At 35.0% G+C, this 14,957-nt stretch overlaps 1 protein-coding gene and 1 long non-coding RNA gene across 2 annotated transcripts in view; one reads left to right on the top strand and one right to left on the bottom strand.

Annotated features, from left to right (window-relative positions):
* LOC145684785 (uncharacterized) overlaps nt 1–14,957 on the top strand; it is a 469,860-nt gene that overhangs the window by 392,648 nt on the left and 62,255 nt on the right. The gene's annotated exons all lie outside the window — the stretch shown is intronic.
* The window catches only part of LOC145684558 (tryptase gamma-like), a 47,460-nt gene continuing 36,947 nt past the window's right edge, over nt 4,445–14,957 (bottom strand). Inside the window, exons 4-5 of the mRNA XM_081756951.1 lie at nt 5,334–5,656; nt 4,445–4,509 (exon numbers count right to left, since the gene is read on the bottom strand). Coding sequence (XP_081613077.1) covers nt 4,445–4,509; nt 5,334–5,656 — 388 coding nt within the window. The remainder of the gene's footprint in view (nt 4,510–5,333; nt 5,657–14,957) is intronic.

Below are 14,957 nucleotides of genomic sequence, written 5' to 3'. Positions count from 1 at the left end.
ACTTTATCCAGGCATCTAGGTGTACATGCACATGTTAATCTAGCATAATGAACGTGGAACTAGAAATGTAAATCAGTAGCTTCAAGTATATGTGATAGAAGTAAGCTCAGCATGCATTAGAAAATTTATAAATAATGTAGATTAGATTTCGTTGGTATAACACAGCGTTTGGTAACTAGTTGGTATGTCACAAATCAATCTATTATTCGCCGTGAGCGGTGTTCTAAGTATAAGCAACATAAATAGTACGTGAATATATATATATATATATATATATATATATATATATATATATATATATTATTAGCTTAAGCTTTGTAATGAAATATTATATTTATTATTTGTTACTCACGTTTCTACTTATTTATCCTCCACTAATTTGTTTAATTATAATTGTTTACTTCGTAACTCATATTTTCTATATTTATTCTTAATTATTTGTACCGTTTCCTTTACTTATTCATAACATTAAATTTGCATCCATAATTGATGATGAATTCATTTCGAAGATTTGCTTTAGCTAACTGATTGTATTCACGTAAAAGGGAGTTACTGTAATTTCCTTATATAGAACATTGACCAGGGTTAAAATACATGCATGGAATGGCTATACCTTCAACTTTCTTTTACGTAAGATTTGATTGCTGAGACAAACCAAGGATTAATGCATGAACTACCAAGGATTAATGTTATCTGACACGTTCATTAATATTAATATGCATTAATATGAAGGTTATAGCTGTGAATAATATGGACACAACGCTTTCCAACATAATTTCAAGGAGTAAGATCTAGAATTTTGAAGATTGTTCGCTGAATTGTCACAGGGGATCAAACCCTGAATTGATTTATTCAGAATTTCATTGTTCCATTATTCAGCAACCTCTTAAAACACAGAAGTACCATTAGGCTTAAGAAGAAGTAAATATAACTTTACCTTGTTGTAATTTCTTAGCCTGTTAACTTACGTAGTGTAATTTTCAGATAGAATATTATTTAATAAAATTAGTTTTGAGGATTGTTTTACTAATTTACCAAATTGGAATCCAAATTAAACATATTTACACACATAATATCACTAAACAGCAAACTGGTTGTTCATCGATTCAGATAAGTTTTTTTCGTTATTTTTCTGTTTCAGAATAAATTTAAAATCTTTACGGTCCAGACCAAACTTCCAAGTTGACTATATAAGTCCATATACAGTGTACTCGTGCAGGTTAATTATGATACATACATAACATTATTAAAGATACATGAAGATGTAAAAGAAATATTATTTTAATTTATACAACAATAAACAAGAAACTAACAAACAATTACGAGTACTATAATGCCAATTATAGTGGAGCATTACACACTCACCATGTCGTCTTGATCTACACACATCAGTATTTTTGCCATTTTGTTCCCAGGGTACGATATTTCATATCTCACGAAAAGAAAGTTCCCAGAAATTACACATTTGCAGATAAAGTTGAAAAGAGAATAAAACGTACAAACCTTTCTTCCAAAAAAAAATGAAATGAAATCTTTGAGTTTTACGTCCCACGGACCTTTCTTACAAAGATACAATGAATTGAATTGAATACATTTAAAATATTTTTGGGAGCTATAAAGAAAGCAGAAACTTACAAACTCACCAATGTTGTTGACCACCGAACGAGTGCCGGAGGCCGGTTTTGGAACTAAAATAGAAACAACAGTACTTCTGACTGGATTACTTGTTATTAATCTATCACAGTTATTTTTGTCCTGTTCGTAATAAACCACTTCACGCATATGTTCAAGTTAAGACAAACAGAGTTTCAAAGGTTATAGAATTTATTTCCAGAACACTTTAAGGGGCTGGAAAAAGGTACATAAACCCTCCTTATTAATTTGGCAATAACTTGAGAATAAACTAACTTCAGTGCCGTACAAAGAAACAGTAAGAACTCCGTGGCATTCGAGTGTAAGAAATTCCTACTTCTCCTATTAACAAACCTCGAAGTTCATCTTTGTAAATCAAAGTTATGGTACTTTGGCAACTGCGCCTTCATTGTTTAAAGCAAAAAATGATATCAAATCTTTGAGTTTTACGTCCCACGTTTATGCCGGTTAGGCTAATGGAGACGGTGATGATGAGTAATGAATGAAATGGTGGAGTGAAGAAAGTGGCAGAAAACGGAAGAACCCCGAGGAAACCCAAGCACACGGTGTTAGTCCAAAACAAAGTTCACACACCGGGGGCTAGGATCGAACCCGGGACCTCAAGCGCCTGTTTAATGCAAGTTCTACTGTGTAGTTTTGAGATAAGACGTCTTCGAAATTGCAACCAAATTGGACCATGTGACCTCCGATCGATTGTCTAAGCAGTGTCTTGAATAACAAAATTCTTTTGCATGGAAATCATTTTCTGTTGTGCTGCAAAACTTCGGTCAGAGAAAAACTAATAATTTTTCACCGCCACACTCCTAATCGACTCAGAAGGAGACTTGGATCCGCCCTTGACTTGGATTGTAGGTATAGATAATTATCTGATGTCCAACCTGTCATTATTTAGCACGGTTTGGTAATTTTAAAAATCCTGTATTTCTGTCTTATTTTGAAAACTTTGTTTAAAAGAAATATACCTAGTGTGTTCCATTGGAGGCGATACGGGAGCGATTAAAGTTTAAAATGGGATGCTTCAAAATTAAAGGTTCCTTGTCCTTCCAAGGAATTGAACTCCAGTGAAATTCAGAAAAAAATGAATTACGAATTAAAAAAAAAATACATTTTCAGGATAACTCTTACAGGCATTATGTTATTACAAAATTAATGCTACTTCTGAAGCTGATTAGAGTGAATAGATATACATATATTTGAATATCAACAGCACTTGCGTAAGTTTTTCAAAGTATCAAGTTTGAATAACGAAGTTTTGTCTTCCACTGTTATCTCATTGCTCGAAGACAACGGTGATGAAACAATTGGCCGGAAATCATGCGGTCTCTTCTTACATCAATTCATGAAGAAGAAGATGAGAGTAAATGTTAGGTACCTAAGTTCAGTATTAGCAACAAAAAGAATCCAACCTCTTGTAGCACATTTTAATACTTACACTTTAAATAAAAACACAACTGTTTAAAGGTGATTGCCTTTGTGTTTGAATTTCATGTGGACTATGATATAGGGCTTTCCAGCTAGAGTAGGGAGAGGGGCAGCTTCTGTTAAACAAGACCACACATCTGGTCAGGGCGGATCCAAGGGGGCGATCGGAGTGATCTTTCTTGTTTTATATATAAGTAAAACCCATCCCAGAGTTTGGAGCTCTTAAAGGTACTTCTAAGTAGCAGTATTAAAAAACACTGCTTCCCCAGAAGTCCGTCCTGGATTCGCCCCTGCATCTGATATGTGTGAAATATATGCAAATTGTGTTTACGAGCTAAACTCAGTTCTCTAAAGTCAATCGACAAATGATTATGTATCACAGACACAAATACAACACTAGGCTCCCAAGTTTTAAAATTATATTGTGTATGAAAACAGATAGTAGAAATTAAATCTCTGTCACCTGAGACCCAGAATCTGAAAGAAATTCAGAGGAAGTTCAAGGGGAATTTCTGTACTCATAAATAAAAGTTGTGAGTTTATTATATCTTGAAGCAATGATGCTTACGCTTACATTACCCATACGCTGATTTTTTGTCAATACTTTTATTCTACATCTACCAAAGTGTTGGATTTCAATAAGAATCCAAAAAGAAAGATGCACTGTAATCAGATTTTACAAGTCAATCCCGAAAGGCAATCTATTTAATCCCATAGCCTTTAAAAAATAAAGTAAAATTTTTATTCATCTCCTTTTCCCCCAAAGAGTTGACATTCACTGAAAAAATGAAATTAAATGTATTTAGTTTAACGTTCCGTGATTATGCTCTTTATGCTAGAGGAGAGAGTTGACTAGTGAAACTGAAGGATTGTAAAATTAATTTTTGTGCTCTCACTGGAATTTCAACCCAGAACCACGTACAACAAAAAAATGAAATGAAATCTTTGAGTTTTACGTCCCACGGTTATGCCGGTTAGGCTAAAAGAGACGGTGATTATGAGAAATGAATGAAATGGTGGAATGAAGAAAGTGGGAGGAAACGGGAGAACCCCGAGAAAACCCACGGAGACGGTGTTTGTCCACCACAAAGTTCACTTGGCAGGGGCTGGGATAGAACCCGGGACCCCAAGCACCAGAGGTGAACGCTCTACCACGTACAACAAAGGCACAAGCGCTAGCCAATAGACGAACGGAGAGGTTTTCCACAGTTCCCGAGTGGATAGGTATCGGAATTCTTCCTTGGCTAAAAGTAAGGAAAATAATTTATTTGTCAACCGTTAAACATACATTCGAAACAAACACAAGCATCGCGAGCCTTAATTTGATTTAAACTTACAGGTACAAGGTATTGTGCAAGTCTTTAAGTTATCAACCCTTAACTACTCTTTTCTCATTGGCATCGTTATTCCTGCGTTTTACGGGTTGCTCCTGTCCTATAATGAAATCAAATAAAATGTAATCATTTTTATACAATCTGCTTAATACATAGTAGAAACTCACTTGCGTGCTATGTTGTTCTTAATTGTTAATTTCCATGCATATGTCATTATCCACAATACATCTGCATTACTGCAAGAATAACCATTCCTGCGTTCAATAACAACTATATAATTTATGGCGCTCTTTACTAACCGAAACAGATTAGGGTACTTATAACATGGAAATTGCAAGCTTTCGAAATCGTTGAATACACTGCAGAGTGAAGCTCTTAGTTTCCCAGTCTCACCGCGCTTACCGAGAAACTGATGTAAACACAACAGCAGCGCCCTCCTCAAAAAATCATACTAATATCTTAGTCAGCTATACTCATATGGATTGATCCTCTCTGTTTTCACAAGTAAGACCTATTTTGATAAGGTAAAGGAATCACACAAAACTAGACAATATGTATCATAAGGATAAACCATTGTTAATTCAGCTAAATGCTACTCTAGTCTTATATATTTTTTCACATACTATGGTTTCCTATGATAAAGTATACAGTGGGCAGTACTGGATAAAAAATAAATACATCTCAAAACCAGGGATGCCAAAACCGATAAATACATCTCCAAAGTATCATCAGCTTTGAAAAAATAAATAAAAATACAATTTAATAAAGATTCTCAACACAGTAGTAGATTCTGATTTGAACTATGAATACATATATGCAAAACACACAAACCTGTACTGGGGAGTCAAATAGTAAACAAAGATGTGCCGTACCATCTTTCTGAGTTTCCCAGGAAAAGTATGTTTATAAATTAATTTTACTTACTTTCCGGAGGAAGACAAACGGGCACCAAGTGTTGTGAAAATATAACTGGACTGTCTATACGGATCAAAAGAATATCATTTCTATAATGTCCGTATTGCACTTCTGGTTCATTGTACACAATTATATCTTGAATAGTTTTTAGCACTCCTGTCTCAACTTTTTTCTTAAGCTTCCAATTTGCCAGTCTCATACTTTTGCTTGATCTCTTCCTCCCTAATGATGTAGTGTCTGTATCTGGTTTCGGATCTTCGGAAGGTTTACCCATACTAGCGATTTTTCTTCTGCTTATCAGACCAAACACTAAGTCATAACCTTCGAATTTCCTGGAAAAAATACGACCATTTAAATTATATATATATTGTGCTAAGGTGAGGCATATATTAATCGATTGATAATAAAATGCTGAACAATACGCTATATATGATGAAAAATCCTTATCGCAACTTTTATATTAATGGAGTTAAAATATTGGCAAATTTTCAGTAATAATTTATATTGAATTATTTTGTTGGTATATACTATTTACTTATTTATATATGGTATATTTAGAAATATACAATTTACAATTCTTTTGTTAGTCGTCTTGTAACAGTGACCCATATACTTCTAAGAGTGACTAAAATTAAACCATTATAATTTTAAATCAAAATTTAGTTGCATATAGAATAATATTACTATCACATGTACGCAGTATATAACATTATTACCATTATTTTATGAATAGAAACAAATGTTGCTGTTTATTAAACAAATATCGGATGTTCTAAAAATGGCGTGGCGTCCATGGACCACAGAGCATTATTCTACAAGTTAAAATAAAGCAAAATATTTATATATTTGTTTACCTTTCGACTCCTCGTCTCGAGACGCAAATTGCACTATGCGGCAATGTCGCAAATATAGAACCATAGATTAGATCTACCAAACTATAAAATAGTTATATGAATTGTTTCCAGATGTCAGATAAAGTCGATATTGATTGTTGTTCTAGCATCACTTATTACTGTAGCAATCGATTCAACTGTTGATTGCATTCGTTGAGTAATACTAATGGCTCCAAGTTAATCTGCGACGTTGCCACATTGTGAAATTTTGAATCCCCACAGAAGCTGAAGGAGGCCACGGAGGGCATTCCATCATATAACAATTTCGCTTTATTTTGACCTGTAGAATAGTGCTCTGTGGTCCGTAGGCGCCATTTTTAGAGCACCCGATATATTTCCCCTGTTGTCATTAATTATCTGTTCTATTTATTGATTTGTTTTCTGGACTTCCCTGTCTAAATGCATAAGTGTACAAGCTTCAGGATGAAAGTAAGCTCCGCATGCTGTATCACTCTCAAGTGCCATAGATTCTTGAAACATGAACGATGCATAGAAAGTAGTACTAGAATATGATGCAGAAAACAACAGAAAGACATCCGGGAACTAAAAGTATACTTGTACACAAATGAATAACTTGCGCTAAAAAAAAGGAGATTCATAATATCACTCGGATGTTAGAAAAGGAGTTGAATGATGTGTGATTACCACAGAGCTGTATGCTCTGCTATGTTTTCTCATGATGAAAACAAAGTTGTTAATACTTTGTTCTTTTATAGGGTTTCTTTACTTCACCAGCATTGTTGACAACTGCTGGATGCTCCTTGGTGCTTATGAAGACGTTTCCCTCTAACTTTCCAAACGTGCTTAATTAGATTGAAGTCACTAAAATAGCAGGCGAATCTACTCGCAGAATATTCTCGAGTTCTAAAAGCTCTACCTTCTGCGCTGTTCCATGCGAACGCGCGTTTTATTAACAAAAGAATGTTGAGGTAGATTGCACCTCTAAACAGACGTAAGACAAAAAGGAGTACAGTAGTAGCATTGACCGGTGGATATGCCAGGTTCAGAAATTGAGACATCGTTATGCCGAACTAACGTTATATCACCCCATACAAGAACACTGGATCACCAAAATTATCATATTTTACGAAATTATTATTTTCTAGGCTCCTGCATGTACTGAGCCATCACCAGGTCTGTGTATGCTCAGAATAGCTATTCAGGTTGAACCTGCAAACATCAGATAAAAGAACGCGATCGTGTTTCTTCTGGGTCCAATCCTTATATATATTGCGCACCGCAATCATTGTAATGCGCGTACATAACATGAAAGACTTGAAAATTAAAGAAATGAATTTGGTATTTATACTTTTCATTTAAAATAATAAGAAATATATTTCGGCATCTTTGGCATTTTACCTAAAAAGAAGAAATGTGTGTGCCATGGGATGAATGGGTTCAATTTGTAATTATTAAAACAAGATACGCATATCTGGAAATCGCTTAACAAGCAACTCGAGATTTTGAGTTCCCTTTAAAATCAATAAGCTTGGCTTTCATCGTTTTCTGATGTTTAACCCAGAAGGATAAAAGAATAGGGATTGGAAATTGTAATGTATTCAAAATATTATATGAAATAATATAAGTAACAAATTCATCGCTTAGTTCATTCAGTTATATATATAGCAACGCATAATTTCTACATAATTCTTATTTTGTCACGATACGGAGAAGTAAGGAAGGTCCTCATGTAACCCTAGCAGTACCAGTTAATTTTCTGCTTGTGCAATTGACGCACTTCAGAGATGCATATGCAGAATGTTGTTCCTTCTATATCGAACAATTTTCGATTTGATTGTTCCGCCTGCCGTATCTTACTGGAACTATGGGTTTTCGGGTGAGAACATTATTGTGTCTGGCCTTGATGTTGCGTGAGAGTTGGTAGTGAGTGTTATTAAATGGCGCCGAAAATTAACTGGTACTGTGAGCGTTATATAATGGGCTTCTTGTAAGTTTATATGTACTAATTGTGAATCAGTATCGGGAGAATGGGTTAATACTCTGGGTGATCCTTAATGCAACATGCTCCCCTGAAAAATTTTCACCCACGACGCTAAGACGGACCAAGTCGATTGGCGTGTGAAGCAAATTCCGGAATCAACGTGATCTAAACCACAAATTCCACCTCGCACAGTCAACTGGGAACAAAACAATTTGCAAGCGCTTGAGGTTAAAATATGTTCAGAAATTCCGTGTACACATCTTACTACAGAGTCACATTACCCAACATAAGACGAACTGCAAGAAACTTTATGAAAAGTAACTGGCGGGTTCTAAATGGGAGACATTTGTCAGAATCGAAATATTCAGGGGATCACATACCGTGGCATAGGCGGTAGCGAGCGTAGCAACTTTGTTTGTCAATGCAAGGAAAGCATCCCGTATGGCTTTATGATTGTTATGGGATTCGGGTATGAGAGTAAGTTGATGACACACAGGATGGACATAAACGTAAAGATAATAGAAGGTGAATGGAAGATAGTTCAAAGAATTTAGTCTGGCACCTCTCTGTCGGAGACATATCCCACAATTGTATAGGATAGACTCGAACAAGTAGGTGATCTATATGGACAAAGGTATTAGTCATACCACTAAAATATCACCACGTTTTGAGTAGGGAATGCCATAGGAATCAGGAATTTGTGTTATTCAGTTTGAAGGCATTCTTGTCAACGGATTTTTTCGCATTTGAACTTTTGAAACGGTGTCCCCAACATCGCCACCCGCGCACCCTAGATAGCCTATGGAAAGCTTGAAGGGTGAAGTGAGACACAATGCTCATGCCAGTCCTGAACCGGAGCTTTCTGCAGTGGAAACTGCGATTACTTGTGATAATCCACAATGCTGGTGGTCCAATAGATCATAAGCGTGGTGGCGGTACGGTATCCCCTAGGATGAGTACCTATGAGAAATGCATACAACGTTCTGTATATTACGCCAAATATTACGCAAAATACAGTATATTTTAGCGTGTTCAAAAATTGCACTCCTATGTGGGTGAATTTGGGCATTTAGAAATTACTCAAGAGTTCCTTTTATTGAATCAAAACGTGCAGAAATTTAAAATTCGTTTAAGTTGGAGATCCAAAATGCGACATATAAGCTCTAGATTTGAAACAATGGCACAAGTAATTGAATATTTTCGAAAATTTGAGTTAATATAACGGAAAAACTCACGTTGCTATTATATCCAATTTTCCTTTTTTTATTGACAATGTATCCAGTGATACGATTTTCCTAGGTTGAAGATGTGAAATTTGGTTTATGAACTTATATCTAAAAGTGAAGGAAAGCGTTAAACAGTCTTCGTAAATTCTTCCTTTTAATGAAGGCAGTAGCAAAATATCTATATTTACGTTTCACTAAAATTACAGAGAGTTTTCAGTAAGTGCAAAATGTAGTAATTGTATTAAGTTGATGATTAAAAATTCTATATACGAATTTCACTTAAAGGAAAACCTACGTATTGTGACAGATATTTTCGAAAAGTCCGCTCAAAAAGGAAAAAGGTGTGTCTTTCTACAATATGAATTTTCCTTTTCTGTATCCAGAGAGCACCCGATGTAAAGATTTGCTTAATATGTAAATGTGAAAATCGGCATTAAAATCTTACGTAAAAGTAGATAATAGTAGCCCAGCGCCTGCTAAAATTCCTTCTCAAGGAGGAAAGGAGTGCAAATTGTATAATTAGGATTTGTCACTATATATTCATAGAATACTTGATTTAAGAATTCGATCGAATTGGAATTCTGATATTAGTTTTGTAAACTCATATAGAACAAGGAAAATATATATTGCAGTGTTTTGAAAAAAACCTACACTCAAAAAATCGGAGGGGGTATTATTATATGAAACAGTAAAAGGCAATCAATCCTATCGCCAGGATTATAGTAATATATTTAAAAGCGCTACATTTGCACAGAAAGCCCCTTTTAATGGCAATAATGATTGAAGCAAAAGCATTTAAAATAAGAAACAAAACTTGCTGGGTGATTTATAGTAGACTTAAATGGTTTTCAGAGAACTAAGTAAGACATAAAGCCCGAAAAATAAAAAAAAATGAAACTTATCGTGTATGCTACTCTAAAAACGAACCTGTCATTGGACCAGGTTTAACAGCCACCTCGCAAATGTAATCGGCTCTCGACGCCAGGATCATACTAATATATCTAGAAGCGCGAGATGTGGACAGAAACACTCAGTGTTTTCAGTTGACTCAAATGCTTTGCAGACAATTAAGTAAATATGAAAGGCGAAAGTTTTAAAAATGAAACTCTTCATATATATTCCCTATTAAAAGTATCTGGATATATGTTCTAGTCTAATTATAATTACTGTTTTACAACTCCGCAGTGAAACTTATGTTCTCGTTTAGATCGTATTATATGAAAATTAGTAAAAGAACATTGGACCAGGCTAAGCACCTACTTCGGGCAAAGTTTTCGTAATCACGTTAATTAAAACATTATATGATTCAAAACTAATGCCAAAATATAGAACCTAGACAACACTGGTTTAACCTTCAGTTATACAAATTCTGGGACTGATCACCCCTTCTGGTGCAAGTCACATAGATAAGAAAGGTTTCTGATCTAATAAAATGAATGAAGTTTGTAGGGTTGTGCTTAAGTATTGGTGTATCAACTATAATTCTTACTGATTTCTTTGTTTGTACTTTACAGCTCTTTAAGTTTAGAGCAATGTTCCTTTAGCGGAACCCGTGTCATCTGGAACGTCATTAGTTACACTTACAGTGGCAATCACTATACTCGGCCAGTCCAAAATCCAGCTTAAATTTTAACATAAGAGATATGTAAATTTTCTCATAATTTTCAGGGGTTAAAAACTTGCCAGCACTATCTTCCCAAACAGTGATGTGAAGTGTAACATAAAGGAACACTTTGAAATCGAATACAACTGTGTATAAAAGCGTTTTCATTTTACGTGCAACCGATACCACGAAAGTACTTACTCTTTTAACTCTTTGAAGCACGGTGGTACTTATAACACCTTTTAGATAACGTTTTAGGAACACAGTGCCGCAAAAAGTTAGGACCTCTGCCGCCACCGTTGTTTTGTACTATTAATCAACAAACGTTGTGGACTATCGCCATAGGTCACAATTCTTATTTTAAGAAAAAAGTAGATTGGAACCTAGACATAGTGATTACATCCCATTCGTCCGTGCAGCTTTCCCACTGGTAACGATATCAATTTTGTTAACGTAATTTTAAAAATACGAATGGATGAATCAACGAGATCAACCCGTGGATTCAGGGATATTGAAAAATATTTATAAAATTAACTCCCGTCTCCCCTTGCATGTCAAGATATCGGATCGGTCAACACTTTATACTTATGAATCCGCATCAGGTTTTTGTTGACTCGGCAAAGGATGGTTGCCTTTTAACACTAGAAACACGGAAATTTTGAACCCCCTAGAAGCACGAAGCAGTCAAATTGACTGCTTTCCGTTTCTGATTAAGGAAAGAAAGTAATGGTGTGACAGGATGACTGCATTTTGTAATTTTCTTCTTGAGACGTATCTTCAAATATCGTCAGGCAAATTGTTTATTTTATAATGTTTGTTTATAAACATTAAGCTCATCAAATATGTAATATCAAAATATTTATGAATAAAATAATTTTAATATCATAGATTTTAAAATAATAAAAATAACCAAAAATTACTGTCAACTCTTAGATAATAAACGTTTATTGTAAAATAACATTTTCTATAGCATCTTTCAAAAACATCTCCTTATATTGAGGCCATTACAGTGTCACTTTTACTTGGAGCAGATAATTCTCTTTCGGATCTTTGCAGTACACTATCCACGAACGTACTTTCGAAATTTAAAACATATGTCTGCTGTTTTGTAGTTTTTGACAATTGTACTTGACATTGTATTCGCTTGCGTGAGGAAGGAACTTCCCTATTTTCAGAGACACTGTCACTGTCATTAGTAACATTGACCATCATGTCTTGGGCCAAACGCTGGGGATATTGTAGCCACTGATTTTCTTTCCACTAGCTTTTTCGTATACTATCCACGAAGTGAGGTATGTAAAATCAACCAAGTTGAAAACAACGTACATTGACCACCGTCTACATGCAAATCGCACTGTGCATTTCTTTACCATTTGATCCACGATGTCTACACCAAACTTCATCTGACTGTAATATGTTATATTTTTGGGTCATTTTCTTTAGTGTTGCGGAAATTGATACTTACCTTTGCATGGAACTCAAGACACAAACAGTTTTAATCCTGTTACATTTGTAGTCAGTTAATATATTACCACTCTGGTCATGGTAAACATCACAATGATACAGGTCTTTGTCTTTTGAGGTTACAAAATTTTCAGAAAACTCTCTTGTGTTATGTTTTATTGTCCCAACTAAAGTAGTACATTTAGCCCTAAAAGATTCAGCGTTTCCTAATCGTGAAAAAGTTATCACATTTAACACTTATTCCCTTTTAGTGAATGGATTTACAAACTAGACACCACAAATTCGCTTAACTGTGTCCCAACAGGGCATTCCAAATCCTTGCCCAGATATGAAAAGTCTTTTAGGACATACTTTGAATGCACGTCGGCAACTAATCAGAACTTCATGCCAAGTTTATAGGATTTATTTGGCATTTATTGGTGAAATCGACATCTGACTTTCGTGGAATAGAGTTGCTCGTCAACGATGACGTCATGCGGTTTCTAACATTTTGTGCACTTTTCAGTACATACATGCAAAAGTTCTGACGCAAGTGCTAATTTGTCCATTTGAAGTCCTGCAGAGTTTGAACCCTTTTGATCAAATTTGAAGTGCCGTTTTCGTTCACAGAGGCTATCCCTATTCGTTGTTTACCTATAAATTAATGACCCGGTTGTTCTTTTGGACAAGACCCTAAAGCCCGAATAATATTGTAGTTCTGAAAGAGTTGAAGTCCATGTTGTTGAGTTCAGTTGCCTATATGCTTCAGCTTTAGTGCATTTAGTATGTACCTCCTCATTGGCTCATCAAATAATAAACGAAATGCAATACTACATTCTTCCTCAGACACTCGCTTCTTGCCAAAATTTATCGGCCCTGGAGCTTTGCGAACAATATTCTGCTTACACAGACGGCAAACGTAACCTTGTCCCAAATCCAATTTTGTCCACATTGTTCCATCTGGAGCAATAAAACTGTCACCACTATTGTCGTTGTATTCTCCATCATCCTTCCTTTTCTTCATCACTTGAATATAAAATGTTCTCTTCAGGTTCAAAATCACTCAAGTATTCATCCCCTTCAGTAGAATCTTGCAAATTTTCATTATTTTCTTCAGACTCAATTTCTAAGAGATCATGTATTTGTTGAGGTCTCATAGTAAAATGTAACATGTACACGGTTCACTTCAGCTAACTATACGTACTCACTATTGGTCGCATGTATCTGAACTAATTTGTGTGTCTACAATAACACACTACGAGATAAGTTGTAAGATAGTGAAAAACATACTATGAAGTTGTTAGAAAAATCAATAGGTGTTTTGCGTCTCCAATTACAATCAGCAAAAGTTTTATTATTTCTTTTCTACAGAAATAAGAAGTGTGTATTGCTGCCACTTGCAAATCACAAACAGAAACACTAATTTTCAACACTCTTTATAAGGCAGTCAAAATGAATACTTCGTGCTTCTAGGTATAACTGACACTAGCGCCCCTGTGAAAAGGGACATAAACTTATTGTTAATATGATCAACAAGTGGACACAAAAATATTAAAAGTCAACGAATTTCAGGGCCTTAGCGAAAACGTTACTGAAGTGACACGAAATTATATTTCTTGAAGCAGTCAAAATGACTGCTTCGTGCTTCTAGTGTTAAATAGATTGGGGTTATTGTGAAATCAACATTCAACTTCATGTTTCAGTTTCAGTTCAGCATTCAATTTAACTTCTTAACTTTATTCCGCGACAATCACGATCCCTTATTTAAAAAAAATTCTCCGCAATAACAGTAAAACTTTGTGCGTCTGTCACGGGAGTACTCACAATACGTGATTACTCAAATGTTATATCTAATGTAAGATTAGTGTATAAATTATCCAATACGACGTTCACCTTCAATTTACTGTAACACCCATAATGTTTTAACTAGAGTTTGAGGCAGTTTGACTTATGTTAAATTTGTGGCACATTATTACGTTGAAACCAATTCCCTATGTATCATGTAGGACAGTATGGAAGCAATTCACACGACGAGAATTAATTGCGCTAGTCTTAATATCTAGGGCGTACAACATAGAACCAGAAGTATCATAAACTTCCAGTTACCAAATTCCACTTAATACATTAGATAAATCTGTTGCTCGTAGTTTCAGATGGGCCCATTTTGTTAAAGAATGGATTCGGCATGGGCTTTAGCTTTTTTTTACTGCGAGGTCACAATACTCTTAAGGATTTTGATGCATATTTTTTTTATTTTCCAAAGCGATTTCATTATTTGGATTGCTCAAAGTATGTTTATGGAAAATAGGCGTAACGTACCAACGACAATTAAATGTTACCAGTACTTCATTAACATCATCAGCGAATCTCATAACGATATCAGTTTCAAACTTCTAGAGGAATTTTACCAAAGACATCAACGTTACAAATTAGGCCCGATATATACAGAACAACATCTGTTTTTTTTTCCAAACTTATAACTAACAATCGTAGTTCTGAAATTGTCATCCACGGTTTTAAACTATT

Source organism: Thermobia domestica, chromosome 5 (genome assembly GCF_964235325.1).
Source record: "Thermobia domestica chromosome 5, izTheDome1.hap1.1, whole genome shotgun sequence".
In the NCBI taxonomy this organism is placed as follows: Eukaryota; Metazoa; Arthropoda; class Insecta; order Zygentoma; family Lepismatidae; genus Thermobia; species Thermobia domestica.
The sequence above is the reverse complement of the archived record's forward strand: the minus strand, read 5'-3'. Positions and strand labels throughout refer to the sequence as shown.